Genomic DNA, 24,810 nt, shown 5'->3' on the forward strand with positions numbered 1-24,810 from the left:
GTCCTCACCTGCCTCAGGAGGGTCGTCTCTGAGCGCCTTGCTGGCTCAGGCTCCTGGGGGTGTCCTGATTCCACACTCACGGTGCTGCACTTGATTGACCTCCCTGTCGGGGAACAGATTTGGACAGGCTTCCACGGGTGAGAGAGCACCAGCCACCAAATGCCTCAACCCAACCTTGGACCAACAGCACAAAAATGCAAGTTGACTGTCTTGGGTTTACAATGCATCCATGGACAGGAAACACCTTCCTTTTTCCAAGAGAAAATAACTGTTTTGTTATGTGCACTGAACTCTCAATGTTCATTTCATTGATAACATTCACTGCCCAACCAGCTCAATCACACACACACACACACACGCGTACCCAAATCCTCATCCAGGGTCTACTCCATCCTGCCAGCTAGTAAATGGTCCTCTGGCAGCTGGTAGGAAATTCAGTGAGTAGGACTGTTGTAGAGCAAGGCAGGAAGTTAGCTTCTCCATTGCACTGAGATTGAGCTCACTGGAGAAAAGACTTAAAGCATCCCCCATACTGCCTTGCTGACTTATTTACTCTCAATAGTGCTCATTCACCCATTGCAGCAGGCGAAGCAGGTCTCAGTGCATGAATTGTACATAGTAATGTCCCCTGTATTTAGAATTCACTTTTCCAGCAGACCAAACTTGCTGAATCCTACTGAAGAATCGAGCCATCTGAAGTCCCTACCCAAAAGCTCACACACTTCTCTCCTCAGTGTGGACTGAGGTCAGACACAATTTCAGTAAGCTTGGCAATCTGGTTTCCTAGCCTACCAAAGCTGGAAGTCGCAGAATGAGGGAGGAGGAAAGGTGCTGAAGTCAACCAGGATTCCTGGCAGCAACTGGAAGTGATGAGTGGCCAAGTGCATAAGAGGAAGACCCGGGAAGGGGGCAACAATCAGACACAGGAGCTGTGTGGGGACAACATGCCCACACCTCGCAGCATCTTCCCTGGGCATCCACAAAACTCAGTTCATTATGTGAGCAAAACTCACGAGGAGTCCGAGGCAGCAAGGAAAGATTCCATTGTGTTTACCATTTTCTTCACAGAAAGGAAGTATGAAATAGAATTACTTGGAATGAATTATGAAACACAGTTCTTAAACATGTGTTTTGCTGTTTTTGGTTGCGACACTGAATGCGTTCCACTCAAATTAGGCGGTTACTTCCTCCTAGGCAGCGCCGGCTGCGTGGTACCTCATGGACACCATTCTTGCAGGGTACCATGATGTTTCCCCAGTGTTCAGTTTTCTTTCCCAATCATCACCCATAGAATTACTCCACACACAAGTTCCCAAGTCACAAACACACTCTGGGGTGCCCGCCTCTTGTCCTCCGCATGCTCCCATTCCAGACACACCACCAGTCCATAGAGATGCCAACAGAAATGATTGCTGGGCTGTTACACTGTAGGATGGTAAAATAGGCATAGTCCTCTAAATATGCCTGGAACATTTCCTCTTGACCATCCAGAGCTAGCAGCCAGAAATACAGCAAAGGGAAATGGAGGCATGAAGGCTCAGTCTCAATCAGGCAGTGCCTCTTTACCCAATCTGAATCACACAATGTCCAGAGAACTCCAAGAGAAGACAAAATAAAGCAAGCAAGAGCTCCACAAGAAATCACCAATATTTCCTGGGAAAGGACTAAAATGCAATTATTGGCCAACAGGAAACAGGACCTCCTGCCTACCATCTTAGAAGGGCTTTTAACCCAATCAAGAAGGACATGTGCTGTAGGGCCAGCTCCAACTCATGAGATGAGAAGCCTGAGCACAGAACATCCCTCGGTGGATAACTGCTCCCAACGCAGCTGATGAGCCAAGATTACCCAGGACCCCAGAACCTGCCAGCTTCCGAAAGTGCAGGGGAAAGGTCAGGTCCCCAGATCATACCATTTGACCTCACCAGAAGCAATTTCCATGCTCCCATTGCACCCGTGGTTTTCTCAGCCCACAACTTGGCTCTGGGCCCCATTTGTGACTTTAACAGGTCTGCACTTTCCTCCCTCTGTTCCCTGAATGTATTCCAGATGATGTAGCAGCCAGAAGGGCTGAAGCAAGGGGAACAGACCTGTCCCTTCCCCCTGCCCACCTTCCCCAGCTCAGACCTAGCAAAGCCTTTGCCTTAAAGGCACAAGCCCAAATTGAACACAGTATGTGCCATTTAGAACAACCCTGCAAGGCTGGTCTGACACCTCTCATGTGCACACCAGTTCTAGGGAGGAGGTGAATCCACACACTCACCCCGCAACCTCAGCACGGAGGCAGAGAAAGGACAAGATGATCCTCATGACCTCAACAGCAGCGTATCTCCTTAGCTCAAACTGTATCACCTGCCCACACGCCCAAGGTAGTGAAAAGACATAAGACAATTTCCAGCCCAGGAGGGTCAGACTGTCTTCACAGTAACCAAAAGGACTGCACTTCATTCCTACCTTCTTCAGCTTGCCACTTTTGGTGCCCACAAAGGCCAGAGAGTGATTCTTGTAGACATATGCGATGACAGACGTCATGCGGTCCCTGTCCTCCGTGAAGACAGGAATCCCACGCACCATGTCGGACACTCCCAGGGGGGCATTCATGTCCAGGCCACAGAAGTTATCATCAATGGTTAAGAGCTGAAAATTTTAAAAAGAGAAAAATTAGAAGGGAGCGTCAGGGAAATTGGCAGAGATATTAAGTCAGGAAACTATGGAGGTAGAAGAATCCTTAGAGATGAATCATCTAACAATCCCTCTTTTTTACATGAAAAACATCACTCCAGAGAAACTAGGTGACCTGCGAAGAATCACCTGAGTGGGCAGGTGCAGGGACAAGGCAAAAAACACAGATCCCAGGTCTCCTTTCCTCATAATCTGTGTCTCTGCCTCTTCTCCAGCCCCTCCCAGCACCATCTTGGGAGCTTTGTCCATCATTATTATCATTATCATCCTCAGGTGGAAAAGCCCTGAGTCAGCCCAGATGAGCAAGGGCTCCAGGCCACTCTGCTCAGGCACAAGAGGGATGCGGTCTCCATATCTATACACAAAGAGGAATGTGGTCTTCATATCTATACAGAAAAGGGATGTGGTCTCCATATCTTGAGCAGACACACACATAAGGACTCGAAAGTATAGACTAGGGAACGGAAAACATTAGCATGTAAGTAGCACCATCACAACAGAGCCATATGCGGGCAGTCAGCTGGGGAAAGGAGCAGTGGGGGAAGGAAGGTGCTGATTCAACTCAATGTGCCACAGCTGGTGCTTTATGAGCTCCGATCGCAGGCTCCCTGTCTCTTTTACAGCATTATGAAGAGGGGCAGCCCTGGCCCTGCCATGCCTACACCAGCACTTCCCAAAGTGCCATCCATGGAAACCCGGGTCCCCGATATGCCCTACACAAAAGGACTCCGCAGGCAAATTTCTAGAAAGCCTTTTAACACCATCTAAGAGATTCATAACGATTAGTTATGTGAAAGGTCTGAAAAGTATTTTTAAGAAAAAATATGTTTAACCTTATCTCAGCCTTTCCTAAACATTTTATTCTCTGAACCTTTTTTCTTTTCTTTCTTTTCTTTTTCTTTTTTTTAGACAGGGTCTCACTCTGTCACCCAGGCTGGGGTGCAGTGACATGATAATGGCTCACTGCAGCCTTGACTTCCCAGGCTCAAGCGATCCTCCTGCTTCAGCCTCCCGAGTAGCTGGGACCACAAGCATGTGCCACCTTGCCTGGCTAAATTTTTGTATTTTTTGTAGAGACAGGACTTCATCATGTTACCCAGGCTGGTCTCAAACCCCTGGGCTCAAGTAACCACCACCCTCAGCCTCCCGAAGTGCTGGGATTACAGGTGTGAGTCCCTGCACCCAGCCGCTAAACCATTTTGACTGGAACACCTACTAGTGTTCCTTAAAGAGAATATTCTTCAGATATCCCTGAGACACTGACCCTGACTCACTTGCTCCTGACTCCAGGAAGCATAAGTTCAGAAGTCAGGAAGCTTTGGAGCCAGTTCCCCCACTGTATTTCCAGTGGAATCTCCCCTTTTTATACAAGGCCATCAGGTCCCCCATGAAACAGAGGGTCTCACCTGGGCTCTGTGGTGCTGGGGAGTGGTGAAGACCCTGGCAGTAGCCGGTGAAAACTCCTTAGCACTCCCCACAAGCAGCTTGGGTCTGGCACACACCCCTCTGGGGTAGATTTTCCACCGTGTCTTGGAAGGACTATGTGGTCTCAGAAGAGTTACTCCATTTTCCTGTGCTTTTATTTTCTGCTCTATAAAGATGACGGAAACAATCCCTGCTTTTTGATGGGCTACCATAAAGCCTATTGCACTCGTGCCTGTAAACGTCTTTGGACTTTGCAGAGAAAGGGGTGAAATAAAATACAAGGTGTCACTTTTTTAAAGGCTTCAATCTGGGCAAAGGAAAGGGCATCTGGAGAACAGCAGGCAGGCTCTTGCCAGGGAGTGTGAAATCAGGCCACAGGTGTTCACCCGGCCCCAGCAGGCTCCTCCACTCCCTCCCAGAAGAGGTGCGGGCACTGTCCCTCCAAAGAAAGCAACCTGCTGAACATCGGAAGCCTCTCAGACCGTTCCCCATCTTCCTACAGGGTAGGGACAGCCAGAGTAAAAATGGGGAGAGCATGGGCAAGCCCGAGCAGGCCTCGTGCAGAGCAGACGTCTGCTCTCCAGGCCTTTGATAGCCTCTGGCCTCTCTTGCGTGGCCTGGTCCACCAGCCCAGGCCAAACACAACTCTCTCCCCTTCCCTTTAAAAAAAAAAAAAAGAAAGAAAGAAAAGAAAAGAAAAGAAAAAGAAAAATTAAATTATTGGCCAGGCATGGTGGCTCAAGCAGATCATCTGAGGTCAGGAGTTCGAGACCAACCCTGTCTCTACTAAACAAACAAACAAAAAATTATAGGAGTCAAATTTACAAGGGAGTATTCAAGATTTAGTCTGATCTTTACCATTCTTCCCTAAATAAGGAGATGGCGAAGGAGACAGGAGGCAAAGAGTTAAAGGGAGGAGTAGAAGAGAGGAAGGACAAATCCAGGCAAAGGGGAGAAGATGCCCTGTCCCTGCTGGATATGACCACGGCAACCTGCCAGGCCTTCCGAGGGCAGCCTGGGGTGCTAGGCGTCCTCGTGGCCCTTGAATGTTCCTGCTCTGGTTCACAAGGATTTCGCATCCCCGACTTTCTCAGGCCTAAACTGTGCTGCAGGGACCTCTGCCATCGCCAAGTCTGTACATCGCCCGTTATGATCCATTTTCCCAGTAGAGATGGCTGAATGGTTGTTCACACTGCACAGGGTGGGGACACTGAGGCAGGGAGAAAGGAAGTCCATGTTTCACAGTTCCCCACCACCTCTGCCACAAACATAGGCCTCATTAGCCCGAGGAGGCTTCAGGCCTCTCAGCTCCCAAAATTGCATTTCTGAGTGGTCAGGATTACTGAATACAATTCTTCCCCTCGGCTGAGCACAACACAAGCACATCAACAGCCATGTACAAAAGGAGAGTATACATTTGGCCAGTGACATCATTCACTCACCAGAAAGTCAGGGGCCTGTGACGGTCTTCCTCTGCAGAACCTCATGCAGCAAGAAGCCCAGGTGAGATCTGGGACAATGGCAGCTTTCTCCCTAAGTTTCCCCATGGCTTGGCTTTTCTCTTTGAATGTGATACAGGTGCCACTGAGGCCTTTGACCAAGCACCATCCAGGTCTGCATGATTGCTGAGGTCCCCCAGCTGTGGCAGCAGGTGGCCCTGCTCTTTGTTGCCTCGAGGCTGGGGTGATGGGGGAGGGATTTTTAAGATTGAAACAGTGGAAAAACTTGGGTTCAAATGGCAGCTCAGCTGCTTCCCAATTGCACAACTTGTTCCTACTGTTCTCTAATCTGACTTTCCTTGGCTATAGAGTGGGTAAGCTTGTAGGAGCGAAGGCACCTGGTGAGCTGGGAAGCACTTCAGTGTAAGATATTTCATGTTGATTTTTCGTGTATAGAAATCCTGCCTGGAACAGGGGTAGAATGGCTGCAGGGCGTGGCCCTAGCATGCCTCTCGACCACAGCATGCACTGCAAACACGGTATGCGTTGCTGGGTCTGAGCTGAAACCACCAGCTAATTACAGTACCTGAAGCAGGAGGAGGGAGGGTCCCCAGGGCCTGCAGACCTGGGAGGTAGACATGTAGGGAAGAGATGCCAGGGCTGCCTGGGCCCAAGAAGGGGAGGCTAATTGGTGAAAGCCTTCAACAGGTGAGGGTTGATGTGGCTTCCTGAGCCCCCGGGTGATGGGGGGAGAGAGTGTTTGCTCCCAGTCGTGCCCTAGGCCCAGGCCGGCCTCCTGTCACTCCACAAATACACAAAATGTTTGGCCATGATTATGATAACACTTGTTTATTAGAGAGCAACTCTACTCTCACAAGGAAAGGAAATACGGGCCCATTACATGAGAATGTATATGGAACCCATTTGGACAACCCTGTGGATAGACCCAGAAGCCCTGAGAGGGCCACACTGCCTGGATCCCTATCCGGAGGACACTGGATCTTTTTTTCACTGGCTCAAATGTCCTCATAGAATGCATGGGGTGCAAATTAAGATGGCTGATCCACTGTGCTCCAAGGACTATGAGCTCAAGGACAGGGACCGTGTTTTATGCATCTTTGTACCCCTAGCTTAGTGCCTGGCTCATAGTAGGCTAATATATGTATATTAAATGGATGGATGGATAGGTAGATGGATAGGTGGGTGGGTGCATGGGTAGATGGATGGATGGATGGATGGATGGATAGATGGATGGAGGGATGGATGGATGGATGGATGGATGGATGGATGGATGGATAGATGGATGGATGGATGGATGGATGGATGGATGGATGGATGGGTGGATAGATGGGATAAATAAAAGCCTGAGTTTCACAGTGGCTAACAGTACTGAACCAGAACTGTTAGGTTTGAATCCCAACTCTGCCACTTAATCCTGTGTGACCTTGAGCAAGTCACTTAACCTCTCTGTACCTTAATTTGTTACCTGTAGAATGGGGATTATAACAATAGTACATACTTTATAGTACTGTGGTGAGGATTAAATAATTTAAAACATATAGAACAATGTTTGACACTTAGTTCTATGGGAGTGTTCACTCTTATTGTTTGTTGTCATTAGATGGTCAGATGACCTTTGTGGGTCTCAGCATCTTTGAGGAAATTCATGGTATCTATCTCAGAGGTGTCATCAAGATTAAAGGGGCTAATGTTGTGAAGATGAAATAGCAAAGGTAGTTCTTCCCAAAGATCTTTCAGAATCAGATAGACATTTGGTCACAAAATTGAATGCAGGAGCTGGGGAATGGTCTTAGATCCAGAAGATTGAGCGCTATTCATTAGAAATGCACATTCTTGAGCTCCACCCCAGACATATTGGATTAAAAAGTCTTGGGTGGGGGCTCAGACATCTTCGTCTTCACACCCCTCCAGGTGATTCCAACCTCCTCTTGCTAAGGTTTGAGAAGCACTGGCCTAGATCACCATGGAGGGCCCTTCCTAGCTGAGGGCACTACAGAACACAGCATGTGCCTAGCATCCCCACTCAGGAGCAGGACCCTGAGCTGGACCTGGATACAGACAGACCCCATAGCAGCCTCCCCAGGGGCTGCCACACAGTGTGGCAGTGGTGGAGGTGGCGTGGGGAGCTGGAGCTGACACTCCGAATTACAACCTAATAGCTTACAGCGCTTCCCTCGTGCACCGCGGCAAAGGTTACCGTGCAATTACGTGTCGCCACATACAAATGACAGAGCAGTTACGGTTACTTTACCAATTACAGGGAAATTGCTCCCACTCTGCAGAGAGACTGGCACTCTGAAAAACTCTATCATCTCCATGAAAAGGGGATTTTAAATGCAGACAGTGTCCTTCCTCCAGCAGTTCCACAGGCTCGGGGGCAGAGCTGCAAAGCCACTGCCCAACGACCCCAGAAGTGTCCAGTGGTCTCTATGGAGACTCCCTGGGAAGGGCTGGAGGAGGAGGTAGACCTGGGGAACAGTGGGGGGATCTCCTCAAGAACCCTAGACATCACCCCCAACCCTAGGCCTCAATGACACACTCTTAAGGAACCAACTATCACCCACTCTGACAGCCACACCAATCCATCTTGAAGGTCGCAGGTGACGAGACGGGGTGGACCCCTGATCCCCAAATCCTCCCCTGACCCCAGCCTGCACAGCCCCTGGTGTGAGTCCTGATTGCACCTCCTCTGCCAAGCGAAGCTGTTTTACCCCCGGCCCTGGCTTGCCCCACCTTTGCAGAAACCTCACATTGAGTCCTTATTATGGGAAGGTCAGAACCAAGCCAGAGCTCAGTGGCCAAATGCAGTGCTAATGAGGTAAAGGTCAGCAGGTCCATCCCCGGTGGGCCAATTAGCTTAGCTCTGGGACACAGCCTCTTCCATAGCCACAGGCTGCCCTCTTACTGCAGGCATCCACTGTTTACAAACATCCTGAGCTGATCCTGAAGAGGCAGACCAGGTGACCAGCAGGGATGAGCCATGCACCCAACTCCTCCAGCCACCTATGTACCTGCCCTGCTGCTCTGGGGCAGCAACAGCCATCTCTGAGTCCCAGGATGGAAGACAAAATCAGTTCTGGTCTTCCCATTTACTCTGTGGGCAACTCCTGTGGTCCAGGAGAGAGAAGATTTCTCTCGTCTGGAGAAAACCAGCTCTCCTGCCCTTCCTGAATGGAAAAGTATCATCTAGCCTCATGCTCCTCCACAGCTGGGAAGCCCCCACTCCTGTCCATTGCATGGGATAAGAAGACATCAGAGATTTTCCCAAGCTCACCCATGGTGGGGCCAACCGGATCTTTAGAACAACCTTTTTCCACCAAACCTTTGGTTCCTTGGGCTATTGGAACTCCCTGCGTTCAGCAAGGGAAACAGGCACTAGATGAAGACAATGCTATTTACTTTTCCTCACTTACTAATTTGCTTAAGAACATTTATGAAAAACCTACTAAGCCCCAAGCACCAGGTGAGCCCCTAAGAATATAAAGATGAAAAAGTCTCAGTTCATGCCCCAAAGAACTGCCTCTTTCCCAGTGCAGGGATGGACAGCCTGGGCCATGACTGGACAAAGCCATCTGGGCCCTGCTTCAGTTATATGCCTGGGGGAGTCCAGAGAGTGGGCCACCAACTGCCTTGGGGAGCAGGCATGACTTTGAGGAGGAGGTGAGGTTTGGGCTCGAGGCGAGGTTTGGGCTCACGTCCAAGTTCTCTGGCTTATGAAACAGTATTCTGCCCTTCTTTTGCACATCATATTTCAGATGTGGAAAATAATTCAGGATTATAAAATCCAACAGCCCCATTTTACAGAAGGGGACACTAGAGCCTGGAAAGTGAGGTGCCTCCCCTAGTTACCTATCAGGTTGCTGAGAAAATAGGTACCAAAGCCCCAAATTCGTGGTGACAGAAAAAAACAAAACAAAACAAAACAAAATGATTTTTTTTTTTTAAGATGGAATCTTGCTCTGTTGCCAGGGTGCAGTGCAGTGGCACAATCTTGGCTCACTGCAACCTCCACCTGCCAGGTTCAAGCAATTCTCCTGCCTCAAGCTCTCGAATACCTGGGATTACAGGCACCTGCCACCACACCCAGCTAATTTTTTTTATTTTTAGTAGAGAAGGGGTTTCCCTATGTTGGCCAGGCTGGTCTTGAACTCGTGACCTCATGATCTGCCCTCCTTGGCCTCCAAAAATGCTGGGATTACAGGCATGAGCCACCGCACCTGGCCAAAAAACTGATCTTCAGCAGGGGTTTCCTCTGGGGTTGCTAGAGGGTGGTCACAAAGACAATCTATTCCAGGATCAGAGGAAGGCAGGGGACTGCTGGGGAAGAGCCTACGTATCCACTTCTTTTCCCAGCACCAGGAATGAGTGCTCTGCCATCTCCAGAAACCAGAATCAACCAACTCTCCCCTCCCAAGGAGGCCCCTAACCACTCACCCAAGCTGGGCTTCTTCCTTTCCTGGGTCTGTGCATCCCAAAGGAAAGTGAGAGCTGACATTTTGAAAAGAAATTCAAGTTAGGAGAAAAAGAGAAGGGAAGCCCATGAGCTGCCTATTGATACAGAAAAGAAAAGGTCTTTATATTCTTCATGTTGAGCAGCCCTAAATTTCTTCCCATTAATTACACTTATGCACATGTGCGCACACACATACACATATCCTGGGAGCTGACCATAGCACACCTCCACTGGAAATGGGGAATCAGTGAATTGCACATGTGGGATTTCTTTTTAAAGGGAGATATTGATCAGATAAGCTGTAATAGCTCATGTCTAAATGCAGGCTCCAGTTGTAAAGCTCTGTAGTACAGGGAGATAATGATCACCCACTTATTGGGAACCATATCTCAAATATGACAGCTGACCCCTAAGGTGTTCATAAATACACAAAATGCATCCACCCCTTGAGATGACACCGTGTTTACTCCCCACTACTTCCTCAGGGGTAGAGGTAAGTGGAGAGTGTCCACAGGGAGGTAGAAATATCTCTGGGAGTCTCTAGTGGGCTTAGGTTTAGCTCCTCAGAAAGGCTATTATTCTATAAGATATTTCCATATGCTTGAGTGATGATTTCTGTAACAAAGAAGAAATCAAAAAGACCTGACTATCCAATCCTCTGATTGCTTCACTGTAATGCCTAAACTTTCTCTTTTATGACTTCTAGCCCTCCCCGGAAGGTCTGCCTTCAGACACGTGACCTTCAGGCACATGACCCACACTGGCCCTATGAGATTGAAGTCTCTTGAAAGCAAGCCAGAGAAGTCCTATAACAGGTGAAAGTTGACCCCTGCACCCTGGTTGTGAGCACAGGCCATGGAAACAGTGCTGGAGTGAGGGCTCATACACTCAGTTACTAATGCTTCATCTCAGAATGATTCTTTCTGGTGTCTTTTTCAATGAGATTGTAGGGAAAATGAATGTGTAAGAGAAACAGAGGGAAAGCCAGCAAGCCACAGTCACAAAAACCCAGTTAGACAAACCCATAATTGCAGGGGCTTATAGAAAAGTGTCTTGGCGTTGGAAAAACAACTCAACAAATTACAGCAGTTCCCCTGATCCTTGGCTTCACTTTCCATGGTTTCAGTTACTGCAGCTTCAGATCAACTGTTGTCCAAAAATAGGAGAGTAGAGCACAATAAGAAATTTTTGAGAGAGAGACAGAGGAGATAATGTTCACATAACTTTTATTATAGTATATTGTTACAACTGTTCTTTTTTATGATTATTATTACTGTTCATCTTTTACTGTGCCTAATTGATAAGTTATGCTTCATTATAGGTATGTATGTGTATTAGTCCATTTTCACACTGCTGATAAAGACATACCTGAGACTTGGAAGAAAAAGTTTGATGGACTTACATTTCCACATGGCTGGGGAGGCCTCACAGTCATGGCAGAAGGCAAGGAGGAGCAAGTCATGTCTTACACGGATGGCAGCAGGCAAAAAGAGAGAGCTTGTGCAGGGAAACACTCCCTTATAATACTCTCAGATCTCGTAAGACTTCTTCAGTATCACAAAAATAGCACAGGAAAGACCTGCCCCCATGATTTAATTACCTCCCACCAGATCCCTCCCATAACACATGTGAATTCAAGATGAGATTTGGATGGGGACATAGCCAAACCATGACAGTATGCATAGGAAAAAAACACAGTATATATGGGGTTCGGGACTATCTGCGGTTTCAGGCATCCACTGGGGGACTTGGAACGCATCTCCCAAGGATAAGTGGGGACTATCATATGGCCCCAGTTCTCAAGAACCAAGAGCTTTGCTTCTGGGCATCTCAAAAAGGAGGAGAGCAGACCACAAACAGGATAGAAAGTCATTGTGTTTTAGGAGGTGGGGCTGGGGATTTTCATGTAAATATTTATTAAATGAAGGCATTTAACTACCTATGGAATGATGAAAGCCATTTGCTAAAAGCAACGCTTCTTTCAATACTCATTTTGAAGTTTCTATGTGTGTTTTGGGACCATCTGTGGCCCAAGCCCACCAGATATCTCAGTGATCTTTCATTCATCATGAAAACAAACTATCCTTCTTAAAGGGAACTAATGTCACTAAATTGAGCAGTTTTCCCTGGAGAGGGGCATTAAGCCAAGCACACATTCTGCAGGCCAGGCTGTAACCAATAGCGAGCTGTAGCAATGCACCCCTTCTAGGGGTTGCTGAGCATAGCAGCCAAAGACAAGCTTCAGCTCAGAATCCTAAGGGTTGAACCCATAGCCTTCTCCTCATTAGCTTAGCTGCCAAGAGCCTCATGTTCTTCTCTCTGAGAAGCAGACAGGGCCATGGCACAATGACCTGGGGATAGTCTGGACAGGCCAGAGCTCTAGGCTAGTCTACCAAGAGAATTGTAATTCTGCAGATGGCATTATTACTGGGGGCTGGTTTAGCAACCAACACCAGACCCATGGGAAATCCCAGGGAAGCATCTCAGCATTGCGAACGGTAACAACCAAAACCTACTGGGGTGCCACATCTCTCCTTTTGTACTTTAGCTCCAGAGAACCCCAGTGGCTACCTGTCAGGGGCAGATAAATCCCATGCCACCAGTCCATCAATCCCAAATCCTACTCTCCCTCCCAGAGTTTGTGACAGGCAGCCTCAGCTGCCACAAGGGCTGTCATTGAAGTGAGGAACGCCACGATGATTAAGTTTGTGTGTTTTCTGGTGGGTGCTGGGAAGCAGTGGCCCTGCTCCCCAGGCTGAGTTAGGGGGTAGGTCATTCCCTCGTTAGTGGAAATAAATTTTATTAGCCCCACTCTCACGGCCGTGTATCTTCCTCTCTTGCTCCTCGGGTCTGAGTGTAGGTCTGGGTAATGTTGCCTGCGTGTGGGATAAATCAGTCGAACAAATCCCATTATATTTTGGAACACTGACAGAGACACAGTAATGACACAGAGACCAGGGAAGGGAGTGGGCTGCTTCTCTCCCACTGACCCCATTTCACGCCCATAGGGCCACACACACTAGGGAAAACATGTAAATTGAGAGGCCGGATGGAGAAGAGCTCTCTCAGTTGTCTCTTTTTCCTTCTCTCCACTGACTTTCTTGATAAAAGAAATGAGCCTGATGTGGTGATGTGCAGTCCTTCCCTTCCGCCTTACAAAACTGAGGGACACATGAAGGTAACAGCAGTAAGCACTGGCTCAAAACGTGTCTTAGTGTCCAAATGCATTCTTTTATCATTCGTAATCTGCGCTATATAGAAAGGAAGGCAATTGGAGGGAGGCTGAGGTGGGTGGATCACCTGTCAGGAGTTTGAAATCAGTTTGGCCAGCATGGTGAAACCCTGTCTCTACTAAAAATACAAAAATTAGCCAGTTGTGGTGGTGTGCACCTGTAATCCCAGCTACTCGGGAGGCTGAGGCAGGAGAATCGCTCGAACCCGGGAGGTAGGGGTTGCAGTGGGCCAAGATCGTGCCTTTGCACTCCAGCCTGGGCAACAGGAGTGAAACACTGTCTCAAAAGAAGAAGGAGGAGGAGGAGGAGGAGAAAGAGGAGGAGGAGGAAGAGGAGGAAGAAGAGGAGGAAGAGGAGGAGGAGGAGGAGGAGGAAGAGGAGGAAGAGAAAAAGGAAGAGGAGGGGAAGGGGAATGGGGAAATAATAATAATAAAGGCAATTGGAGCACATCCTAGGGCCTGAGATACCAAACATCACACCTGATTTAAGCACAGCCCAAATCTCTCAAAAGCAGGTATTGGTGAAGAAAAAAAAATTCTAAGCATGAAATCACTGCAATATTATTATGCCCCTTTCTGTCTTCTTGGGTGGTTATTATAACTAAAGGAGGAGACACAGGATGACACTATGAAGATGTTAGAGTGTCCTATGAATATAAGGGGCTGTGTGTGTCTATCATTATTAACATCTGTATATTTCTCTTTCCTTATGAGCTTCCGTACTCTTTATTAAAAGGATACTTTTTTATCATCTCCTTCTTGAAGATAAAATGTGTGATTCAAAGCAAAAGGGAAACTGCTTGCCCAGTGACATCTCACAAACTGGGACTGGCTGAGATCCAAAGATCCTGACTCCCAGACCAGTAACCCAGCCAAGACGCCACCCTGTGAGGATGACAGGAATTGAAAGGAAGGCCCAGAAATCCAGATCTGGATTGTTAAGTAGGGCTGGTCTATGTGCCCATTGAACAAGAGGTCCAGCTTCCCATTTTGGCAGGGCTATCCCATACTGCATGAGGCGTGTGTGTGTGTGAGAGAGAGAAAGAGAGGAATCTCACTGTACTTGCTGCTGAGCACAGTGTGTGGGGTGAGGGAGAACAAGTCACAGAAAGAGGGAGACAGAGAAAGGCTAAGAGAGGACTATGCACCAGGAGTGTGAGTGAGTGAGCAAGAGGAGAGAAGCAGAGAAAGCAACAGACAGACAGCAATGAGGAGGACAGACATCAAGGACAGAGAAAATGGGTGTGTGCATGTGGGTGTGCTACAGGTGTGCACACCACTGTGCTTGGGCTCATGACATGCAGTCCACGGCTCAGTATTGTGAGACCCCACATCCTCAACCCTAACTCTGTGCTGAGCTCTCCTGGCAGCCGTCTGTGTTAAAATTCAGTCTGTGTGATTCCTGGGTCCCGCCTCACCCCCCGCTGACCCAATGGCCTCCAGGGTGGGCATCCTGGGGGAGTACATCCAGCCTAGGAAGCCAGCCTTAACTTTGCTCCTGCCAAACCCAGCACATCCCCCAGCGTTCAGCCACCTGTCACACAAAGCACCATGCACACTAGGCTGGGATGGGACTTTCACTGCAAACCCTGCTGACCAAAAAGAGGGAGGTGGGTGGGCCTTTCACCTAAATACGTGAGACAGGAGCTATCTCCAAGAGAGAGTGGGAAGACTTGATTCTATAAAGATTGGGGCTGTGATATGTCAGACACCCAGTGCTAAATAAGAAATCTGGAGTACAGGGTCATTGGCCATGAGAGATGGGCACTCAGACCACTGTGTGAGATTTTTGATGCGTGCATTTATTGGGACGTGAGTGTGGCATGGACCATGGTGTGTGCGGCAAGTGTAGCGGAGATGAGAGAGGAGGGACGGTGCAGGGAAGAGGAGGAGTTCCCGGTCTAGAGAGGACAAGAGCTGAGCAGAAAGAGCAAGCCTTGTCTAATGCCATAAACAACAGGATACAACCCCATCGAGTCTGAGCCCTGTGCTTCCTGCTGACAGGGAAAAGAAAATACCCCAAGAAGACCTGCAGAAGCCAGGCGCCGGAGCCTGGGATGCCTGCCTGGCCATTCCGGATGCTCACTTTCGTGGAGGTTCAGGATCTCAGGCGCCAGATCAACCTGAGTGACCATCCAGACTGGGACGTGAGGCCAGCCTGAGTCCAAGGGGGTGACCCTGTCTCCTGCTCAGGACTGCCATGCCTAGGAAACCAGTGAGTCAAAGGAATGGCACGTGGAAGGGGACCTCCGTCGTCACCCAGTCATGCACACAGCAGGGCAGGAAGGGGAGCTTTGAGTTAAAAAGGAAAAGCTCCATCTCCTGTGCCTGTGTGGCCCTTGTGGGACCGCACAGGGCTGGTGGGTAAACCCCAGAGTCAAGTGGAAGCTGGGTCTAGCCATGGTTCTCAATGAGAGGTTTCTGGAAATGTGAGAGGTTTGCTTGCCTCGCAGTGACTGGGAACTTCCACTGGCGCTCAGCACTCTAGGGCCCCGGATCACAAATACCCCCCAATATCAGGCAATCCCGGCACCATGAACTGCCTACCCTGGACACTGCTAGAACACTCTTGTGAAACACCATGGGAAGAGCACCAAGCTGAGAATTAGGATACAGAACAGCTTTCAGTTTACTAATGACATGACCTTGAGTGAAACACTTGAGTTTTCTGTTCCTCTGTTCCCTCAACTGCAGAGGATGCCTGCCCTTCCATTATCCTACAGTACTGTCGGGAGAAGAAAAGGTGTGCGAAAGCCCTTGTTAACCATCAAGTACCATGCAAACTCCAGTGTGTTATTTCCAGACAGGCGGGAAGCCTCTGCCCTCTGCTCCCACTACTGGGGTTTGACAGGTGTGAGTCAGTGATGCTAGATAATAGTTTCTGCTCCAAGGACCCAAATTTTCTAGTTGAAGGACACTCAGGTCAAAGCTTGACAGAGAGATTGAGAAGCTGATTTCTGTACCTACTGCATGTCACCTTTCTCCACACCACCTAATCGGTACTATGGCCGAGACTATCTGACTCCCTTACCCATGGCTCAATTGGTTCCAAAGTCAGGGAAGAATGAAGTGGAGTGAATGACAGTCACTCCCATGACCGCAGCCATTGTTCCCATCACCCGGGCCATAATGACCTGCTGGTGTGCATCTCTCGCCTCCACTGTGTGGGCTCCTGGAGACAGATGCCATTCCACGATGCTTGATATCCACCAGGAGGCAGTGCGTTGCCAAGCCCTTTCTTAGGGCTCCAACATGTTTCGCCATTCATTAGTTTATTTGGAGGCGCTAGTTCATTAGTGTTGGATGAGGTTGCCCCAGGAGGCTGAAGAAAGGAGAGAAGGTATAGATAACCCTATGCCTGGGGAATTCTGAGATGCCAGGTGCTTGGTCAAACCCAGCATCTTCTCCAGCCAGATGCCCACTCCAAGTCAGGAGTGTCAGGTCCCCCCAAGAGAAGGACAGAGAGCCATCGCCTTCTCCTGCATAAGGCCCTGGCACATGACAGAGGCCGCAGGTATGGGCTCCTCAGCCTTACTGTCTGTCACATGCTCTGCAGACAGGCGGTCTCAGGGAGCCTGGATGGCAGCCTTCAAAAGGGGCTGAGGATAGAGATGCACCAAGGATAAGCCACAGAAACAGAAATGAAATCACTGCCATTCCCCACATGAGTGCTCATTAGCTTGACCTCTAGTCTTGTGAGTCCCAAGATAAACTGGGGCCCTGACAGACCCTCTAGGACCCCCCTTATACCCATGTCCTCATGAGATCCTTAGAGTTACTTGCAGATACTAACCCACTTGTTTTGGGAGACCTCTCTCCACCCAGGCTGGAGAAAGCCAGGACAGGGGTAAAGCACGGCTCAGAGGGCGAAGGCAGAAGCTGCTGCTCTCATACTCCACTGACATCAGAAAGCCCCAGCTGCTTCCCCAGCCTCCACACTCCGTGCCCACTCAGGAATGTGCATTTGCAACAGGCTTGTTTATGTCCACAGCAACACATTCCCATGAGGAGGCCACTCCTGGCCAACCAGCCCTCATCTCCGATGGGAGCACGGCCAGCCTTACCTGATTCACCTGAAGTTGAGGCACCGTCGAGCTCTCTGGGGGCTGTGGGTCAGCAGGTTCCACCCCCATGGCCCAAGACTTTTCCCTCTGCCCAGTCCTCAGGCCTCGGCCTGCCCAGTGCTCTGTGGATGCTTCCTGGCACCAGGGGCCTTGTAGTAGGGGTTCTTCCCATTCCTTCCTATCCCCCGAATGAACATAGCCAAAGCAGGTGCTGGGACCTTATGAAGGAGGCAGGTGGCCCGGGAGTTATGCGGATCCCGGCTCTGAGTTCTGGAGGCGTGAGTTCAGGGGGAAGAATATGGGTCTCAGGATATGAAAAGGGCTAGAAAAGCCTGAACAGCTACATGAGAGGAGCATTCTAACTTAGAGAGCTGGTACAGCCTGCAGCACAGTTGACATTCATTGCTAGTCAAATCCCTTCTTCAAGTTTGTAGAGTTGCAACTATGATAAAACCCACAGGGAACCCCTTGCCCTACAAAACACAAGTACTAAAAGCCAACCTCCCGGGCCTTGCCCTGCCCTCTGCCATCTTCCTACAACAGGAACACCACAGGACAGAGGTCATCTGGGACTGAGTTCCCACTTCACAGGGCTCAAGGGAGAGTCAGACTCCATGACAAGCAAGAACTCCAGAGTTCATCTTGTTCATCCTCCACCTCTAGGCAGGAAGGGAACAGGAAAACTAAACCAACAGCCTTGTAAATGGGTTGAGGAAGAGCTGGGTTTGCAAATGGTGCCATTGTGGCAACACAGAGCCTGGCCTGGCCGATGACGCATGAAACACGTGTGGTCTGAGCCGACTCCAAATGAATGCTGGAGCAAAGGAACTCAGGTATCTGCCAAATCAAAGGAAACTGATACTGTGCATTAAACGGCAGCCTGGCCTTTCTCAGACTGGCTGGAGAGATAGCCCCAGCCCTGTGCAGAGTTTCTGGCCTCCTCCTTTCTACTCTCAGCCCTGAACTTGCCTGTAACTTGAAAGGACTAATTAAAGCCAAAAGAAAAATCAAAAGCTTGTTATCTGGCTCCATTACTCCCCATCCTGGCATTAGCGTGTCTTGCAAAGCTGTTTCCCCTCTGTTCTCTCCAAGGCCACCACACAGTGTTAGGACCTGCAGCTCTGCAGACTTCCATGATGAACTTGGCTTTTTGTATTGTGGCAGGAAGCAAGGGCAGCATGAACACTTGCCCACGACGGACCCCTGCAGCTGATTTTTCTCCCAGGAGCATCACCCAGAAAGTCAGGGTTTGAAGCAAGTTTTCTACAGGAAACTGTCAGAGATTGCCAACCCTTCTGGTCTCAGAAGAACTAGTTGTTGTTTAGTAAGTACATGGCCTAAACTTGCCATCTTCTAACAGGCCTGCATATGTGTGCATGCTTGTGGGGAATTTATTACATGTATGCATGTGTGGGTAACCTGCAGGTAAGGGGGATTCTCTTCAATTGCTGGCTCTGTCACTCACTCCTAACATGTGTGACCTTGGGCAATTCATTCACCTTGCTGAGTCTCAAGGTGCTCAATGTAAAATGAAGTTTTAGGCCAAGGCTCTCGAAGGGCCTTCTCAACACCAGCATTCTAATACATCTCACATAGACCCATGTTTGAGTGCATAATAGACATATGTCCAGCACAGCCTCTGTCATTAGCTGCCTTCATTTGGGAGCATTCCATGCCCCCACAAGTTCATAGCCCTGTCTCATGGACTCTCTTAAGTGGCTCCGCTACTGCCCTAAACAGGGCTCCAGGAGGCATTCCCAAAGGTTAAGTCACCTGCTAGGAAGGCTCAGTAGATACAGTGGAGTCCCCTCCATTCTCTGGTCTGGCTCTGATTTGTCAAATTTTTCCTGCCCTGCTTGGTCCATAGCACCTCTCCTGTTTCCTTTGTGACATCAGGGGACTCCTGGCTTTTCAAAACCTCCAAGAAGAGATGACATCTTTTAGTTTCAGCTGGCCCAGTGCCTGGAAGACTTGACAGTAGAAAACAGGCTGAGCCTAATGCCAGGGCACCATCTTTCTCCTCCCTCTTCCCTACCTCTAACCCAAATCCCAAAGACCAGAGTGATGGCCTCTCTACACTCTGGCTGGGGAGGGTGCCCGTCCCCTCTGAGATCTGCCTGGCACATAGTTATACTTTATGAAAGGAAACTAATGCTTTTTTAAACAACCAAAATACATTTCCTAATATGGAACTCCACCAAAGTTTAAGGAGTCAAGAATCACATCAGTATGGATGTGTACTTCTGTCTGATGGATACATTTTCCTTTCTTCTTCTCCCCAAATGAAAATTACAGAATTGATGTTCTCAAAGTAGGTTCATAATCTTTAAAATGCACAGTTACAAAAGGAAAAGGACAAGAGCACAGAAGATGCTGATAGCTGAGCCTTCCAAGTCGCCCAAAGAATGATTGTGAACAAACAGGACCACTGTGAAGAGGAACAGAGTCCAGCTACAAGAAGGCAGATGCTTTTCATGGTGCGGCACACGTGAGCTAGGCTACGACAGGCAAGAATCTGTGTCCCTGCTTCACCTGGGGTCACCCAGCAAGGCCATACCCACAGGCCATGCGAAGACCCCTAAGCCAACCCTTCTCCTGCTCTCCCTCTGGTTCCCCGCAGCTCTCCCATCATCCCATGCTGCTCTCGGGCTGTTTCCTGACTTTCTCACGTCTCTTCCAAGGCACTGTACACACAGAAGATGCTCAATAAACATGATTTGTCCCTTCCCATCCCTTTTCTAAGTTAGCTTTGCTTTCTCTATGTGTTCACTGCACTCTTACCTAACTGTGCTCTCGTTTTAGCATTTGCTAAAGACATACGAAAGGCTAAAAACACACTTCTCCTGAAATTCCATATCTATCCCAAATGTAGGCTGACTCCTCACATTCTCCTCTTCCCCTACCCTGTGGTTTTATTCTAAGCTCCCAGGAAGGTTATTTGCAGGCTTGGTGAGTACAAAGGGCGTGTACACATCTTGCATTACAGCACACTATGATCTAGACTCCAGCCATGCCCGGTCCCTACAACATCCATTTGACACAATTCCTACCTATTTCCAGCACTCCCCCTCATAACCAGTGAGCCAGTATGGGGCAGAGGAGAGTACTCTGATGGGAATTTATGTTTTAGTTCCCACTCTGACTCTTATACACTCAATGTCATAGTTGCAGAATGTTTGGTGACACTCTGGGTCCAATGAGACTCAGAGATGGTATGGGATATATTCGCCTCATCTGCAAAAGGGGAAGGATGATACACACCCCATGGGGGCTACAAGGCTGGGGTTCTTATCCTACACTCCCAACCATCCCCACCCACAGCCCTCCCTGGACTCACCGCACTGCTGCAGGGGATGTCCTTCACCTTTAGCCAGGCCAGGTCCAGAGTGCCCTCGCCCCGGTAACAGGACTGCAGCCGCTCCTTAATGCGATCATTGATCTGCTTCAAGATGAAGATGCACAGGGCTGACTCATCCAGGGATTTCATTTTCCGCTTCTGGCCCTTGGAGAAGACGGTGAAGAGCAGGTCATCATCCGGATGGACTCCAAGGGTCCTGCCGAGCATGGCCCCCGCTTTGGACAGGTAGGCGGCCTGCAGAAGGCGGTACTCCACCCCACTGCGCTCACAGCCAATGGGCACCTCTACATAGGAGTTGAAGGCTGTGTCCTCCTTGCAAAGCCTCACGAGCTTGGATGTATATACCTGCTCCTTGGTGGTGGAACCTGGTGGAGACACCATCTCAGGTTGGAGGGTCAAAAAGTAGACAAAGTTGCCACTGCTAAAACCATAGACATAGTAGATGTCAAAGTCAGGGATGATGGTGAAGGTGTCTGAAGGGATCTTAATCATCGAGGCCACAAACTCATCATGGAAGACGTATGCGAACATGCCATCCGCCTCAGAGTTCTTGGTCAGTTTCCGGCTAGAGATGGTGGGAAAATACTCAGGCTTCCCATCCACTGCCGTGGCAATGAACAGCTTGTCATCCAGGTTGCTGTAGGAGACGATTACTCCAAAGACTGAGCCACTCTCATTGACACCTGACAGATAGTGCTCCTTCTTATGATAAGGCTCCCCCAGCTTGAAGAGGTCCTCTAGCCTCAGCAGCTTGCAGATGCCTTGGTACAGGCTCCCACAGGCAATCAGCCTGTTCTCCTTGTAGTCTATGAGGAGCATCTTGTTGACATTGTTGGTGGTGGTCAGGGGCTCATTGCAGGTCTGGACGATGCGGGGTGGGTAACACTTTGGGTTGTCCTCATCCGGCCCTGTCTCATGCGTCACCAAGACCTTCAGGTCGCTGGAGAGCTTGTAAATCCGATTGACAGCCCCCAAGTAAATGTGTCCTGTCCTCTCATCCACCACCAGGTGATTGAAACCCTCGGTGGGCTCCCCTCGGAATGTGACAAATGACCGCTGCTTCTGGGACAGCGGGGCTGGCTGCCGGGTGAGCAGAGTGGAGGAGCCCATGCCCACCATGAGGAGGTGGGAGAGCAGGCAGGTCCAGTTCCAGGGCATGGCTTTCATGGCAGAGGCGGGTCCCAGTGGCACAGCAGCACTCAGGCACGGTTGTCCCCTCGGAGGGCCAGGACTCAGCAACGCAGTCTCCCCTACTGGAGAAAGGAAAGACTATGAGCTGGATAACAGCGCCAGCAGCTTCATTTCACCCCACGGCTTGTCTGCCTGGGCTTTCAAAATGTTCTGCACACACTGAGCAGAGCTGCACTGTTGGGGGTGCTGGAGGCTGACTGAGTCGACCCCCACCACAGGCATGTGACACAGTCAGAGCCGGGTGGCAGCGGCCCCAGGAGGACACATCAGTAATGATAATGGTGGTGATGATAATGACATGATAATAATAGCAGTGATGATGATGATGATCATGATCAACAGCCATTATCTACTGAGTGCCTGAATTTGTGTCAGACACTGTCCAGCACTGTCACCCGGGTCAGGTGCCACCAGCAGGCAGCATCCACAAAGACTGGCTGCAGGAGAAGAGGGAGGGAGGGAGGGCAGGAGGCGGGACTGCCTGCATTGGCTGCAAGCTTTGTCCCGTGTTCCCCACAGCAGGCCTCTGCACACAGTTATTCCATCTCCAGGCTCTCTGAACCACTTCCTGCTGGACCCCATCTGGCCGTAGAGGTGGTAATGGGGACCTCACTATTACTATCCCCCCATACTACACTGCCTCTTAAAGAGCCACACTTTTATAAACAGCGTCTTTATTAACCTTTTCTCAAAGGACCAAATTTGTGTGTGCTGTCTATTACCTGCTGGGACCCTGACTGGTAGACCTCCGAAGTACATCCTATTGTATCCACATTTTACAGCTAAGGAAAGCAAGCTTAGGGAAGTCATGTAACTTGCACAGCTATAAGTGGTAGAGTAGCTCCAAATATGAATAGCGTAAATGTGCACAGGTTCACAATCTTAACTGCTAAACCATCTCAGTTCACCCCAGCCTTGCACGGATGGGGCTGTACCGTGGTCCCTGTGAAATGCAGCAGAAGAGTTAAGGTTGATCCCTTTGTGGGGGCTGTCCATTACAGCCACTACCTCTGGTTCTCTGTGTCCGTACCTACTACTGCAGGAGAAGCTTTCCTCTGTGCCACCTCTGCCGAAGGAAGAGGCCAAAGTAAAAACCCACATCCTCAGTCTCTTCACACTGCAGCAGCAACCAGGTCCTGTGGGTTCGCTGCCCAGCCCTGAGCCCTAATGTCATTTTCACAAGGCAGATCTTGGCTTCCTCCCCTAGCAGGACCTCCTCTGAGAGGTTTTCATTAAAGGGAGAGAAAAAAATGCTTTGAGAAGCGGTCAAGCAAATAAATAAACAAACAAATACAAAACTCCCCAGGGAACAAGATCACCTCCCATCCTGAGGGTCTCTTTCTATTCAAGATGCTTCCTGTGTATGTTCCCATTGGACAGCTTTATGTTTCTTCCAGTTTGGGAGAATTCAGGGCAGGAATTGCCAGCGTCCTATCTGGGGGTACCTCAGCTCTGTGGAATTTTTCTCATTCACCCCCAAACACCTCAAAAGTGGAGAATGAGAAGAGGTAGACCACTAAGCAATGGAAAATTCCCCAGCAGGGAGCAAACACTAGGTTAGATGGAAACCAAGAGAAGAAGGAAGAAAACCAAATAAAGACTTTGCATTGTCAGTCAGCAAACTAATGAAAAGCACAGGTCTTCTCCAGTCAATATCCAAGGAGGAAGACTGGTTAGTGGAGTACACCACAACCAAGAGCAGTGCTGCAAGCCAAGGGCCTTCATTCATTCACCTATGTGGTCAGTGTTTGCTCAGAACACACACAAAATGTGCAAGATGCTGTAGGGCCCAAGGATCAGATTCTCAAAGAACGCGTAGTCACATCAGGCCAATACCACCAGAACCTGAACTGATGCGCATGATGAAAAGTCACGTGGCATACAAGAGAGTGCTTTGGAAGTTCCTAAGAGGAGGAAGACTTCTAAGTTGGGGTGAGAGAGAGCAAAGAGCAGGCTGCAGCAGGCCTTGGGGAGGGCATGGAATTCGGGCTGAGCTGTGAACTTGGAGAAGACAAGCAGAGCACGAAGGGAAAGGCCTTCTAGGGGAGGGGTCTACATAGCAGAAGCTTGGGCATATCACATGAGGGTGTGTACAAGGAAGAGTACGTCTGGAGAACACAGTTCATGAATGAATCAGGTGGAAGATGAGGCTGAAAAGAGAGAGCTTCAGCCTTGCCAGGATATCACTGGCAAGTTGAGACTGAAATGCAAAGTGTTGAAGAAAGAAATGAAATTGTAGAGGAAAAGAGCAAAGGCCCCCAGAGAGCAGCCTCTCTCTTTCCATTTAGCCTTAGCCTTTGCAGAAGGAGAGTTTGGAGCTGAGGGTCTGTGAGCACCACAAGGGCAGGGCTGGGTCTGTCTCGCTCATCAACACATTCACAGCTGGACATAGAGAGGAGGCTCAACAACTATTTCCTGACTGGCAGAAAGAGGGGCTGGAAGCATAGAGGCATATCAATATCTGTGGAGCATTTACTGCACCCCAGAGCCCATGCAAACACTTTCACATAGCTTGGCTCACATAATCCTCACTACTGTTCCCTGGGGTCAGAACTGTCTTATTCCTGTTTCAGGTGAGGAAACTTTAGCTCTGCAAGGACACTGGTTAATACGTAGCACAACTGGGTTTGAAGTCCAGGTTTCAGTCACTGCAAAATCCATACTTTTCTAGAAAAGCACAATTCCAGAGCCCAGAAGATAGAGCACTTAGAAGCCCTTGTTAACTCATGGAAGCCCCAAACAGAAATCCTGGGATATCACCTACCAGTATCAGGAGAAAAACAAAGTCCTGTCTGACCCTCAGGGGCTAAGCTGGTAGATAACACCGATCAGGTGAGTTCTGTGGTTTACCTCTGAAAGTATTAATGACTGTAAAGCAGCAGCCACATAGAGCCTCTGCCCAGCACAGTTAAGTGCTTAGGAAATGATAGTTGCTGTCATTGTTA

At 49.3% G+C, this 24,810-nt stretch overlaps 1 protein-coding gene across 1 annotated transcript in view; it reads right to left on the minus strand.

Annotated features, from left to right (window-relative positions):
* PLXNA4 (plexin A4) overlaps positions 1-24,810 on the minus strand; it is a 446,344-nt gene that overhangs the window by 360,091 nt on the left and 61,443 nt on the right. The window contains exons 2-3 of the mRNA XM_015134941.3: positions 20,654-21,927; positions 2,455-2,637 (exon numbers count right to left, since the gene is read on the minus strand). Coding sequence (XP_014990427.1) covers positions 2,455-2,637; positions 20,654-21,841 — 1,371 coding nt within the window. The 5' untranslated portion in view covers positions 21,842-21,927. The remainder of the gene's footprint in view (positions 1-2,454; positions 2,638-20,653; positions 21,928-24,810) is intronic.

Source organism: Macaca mulatta, chromosome 3 (genome assembly GCF_049350105.2).
Source record: "Macaca mulatta isolate MMU2019108-1 chromosome 3, T2T-MMU8v2.0, whole genome shotgun sequence".
NCBI classification, from domain to species: Eukaryota; Metazoa; Chordata; class Mammalia; order Primates; family Cercopithecidae; genus Macaca; species Macaca mulatta.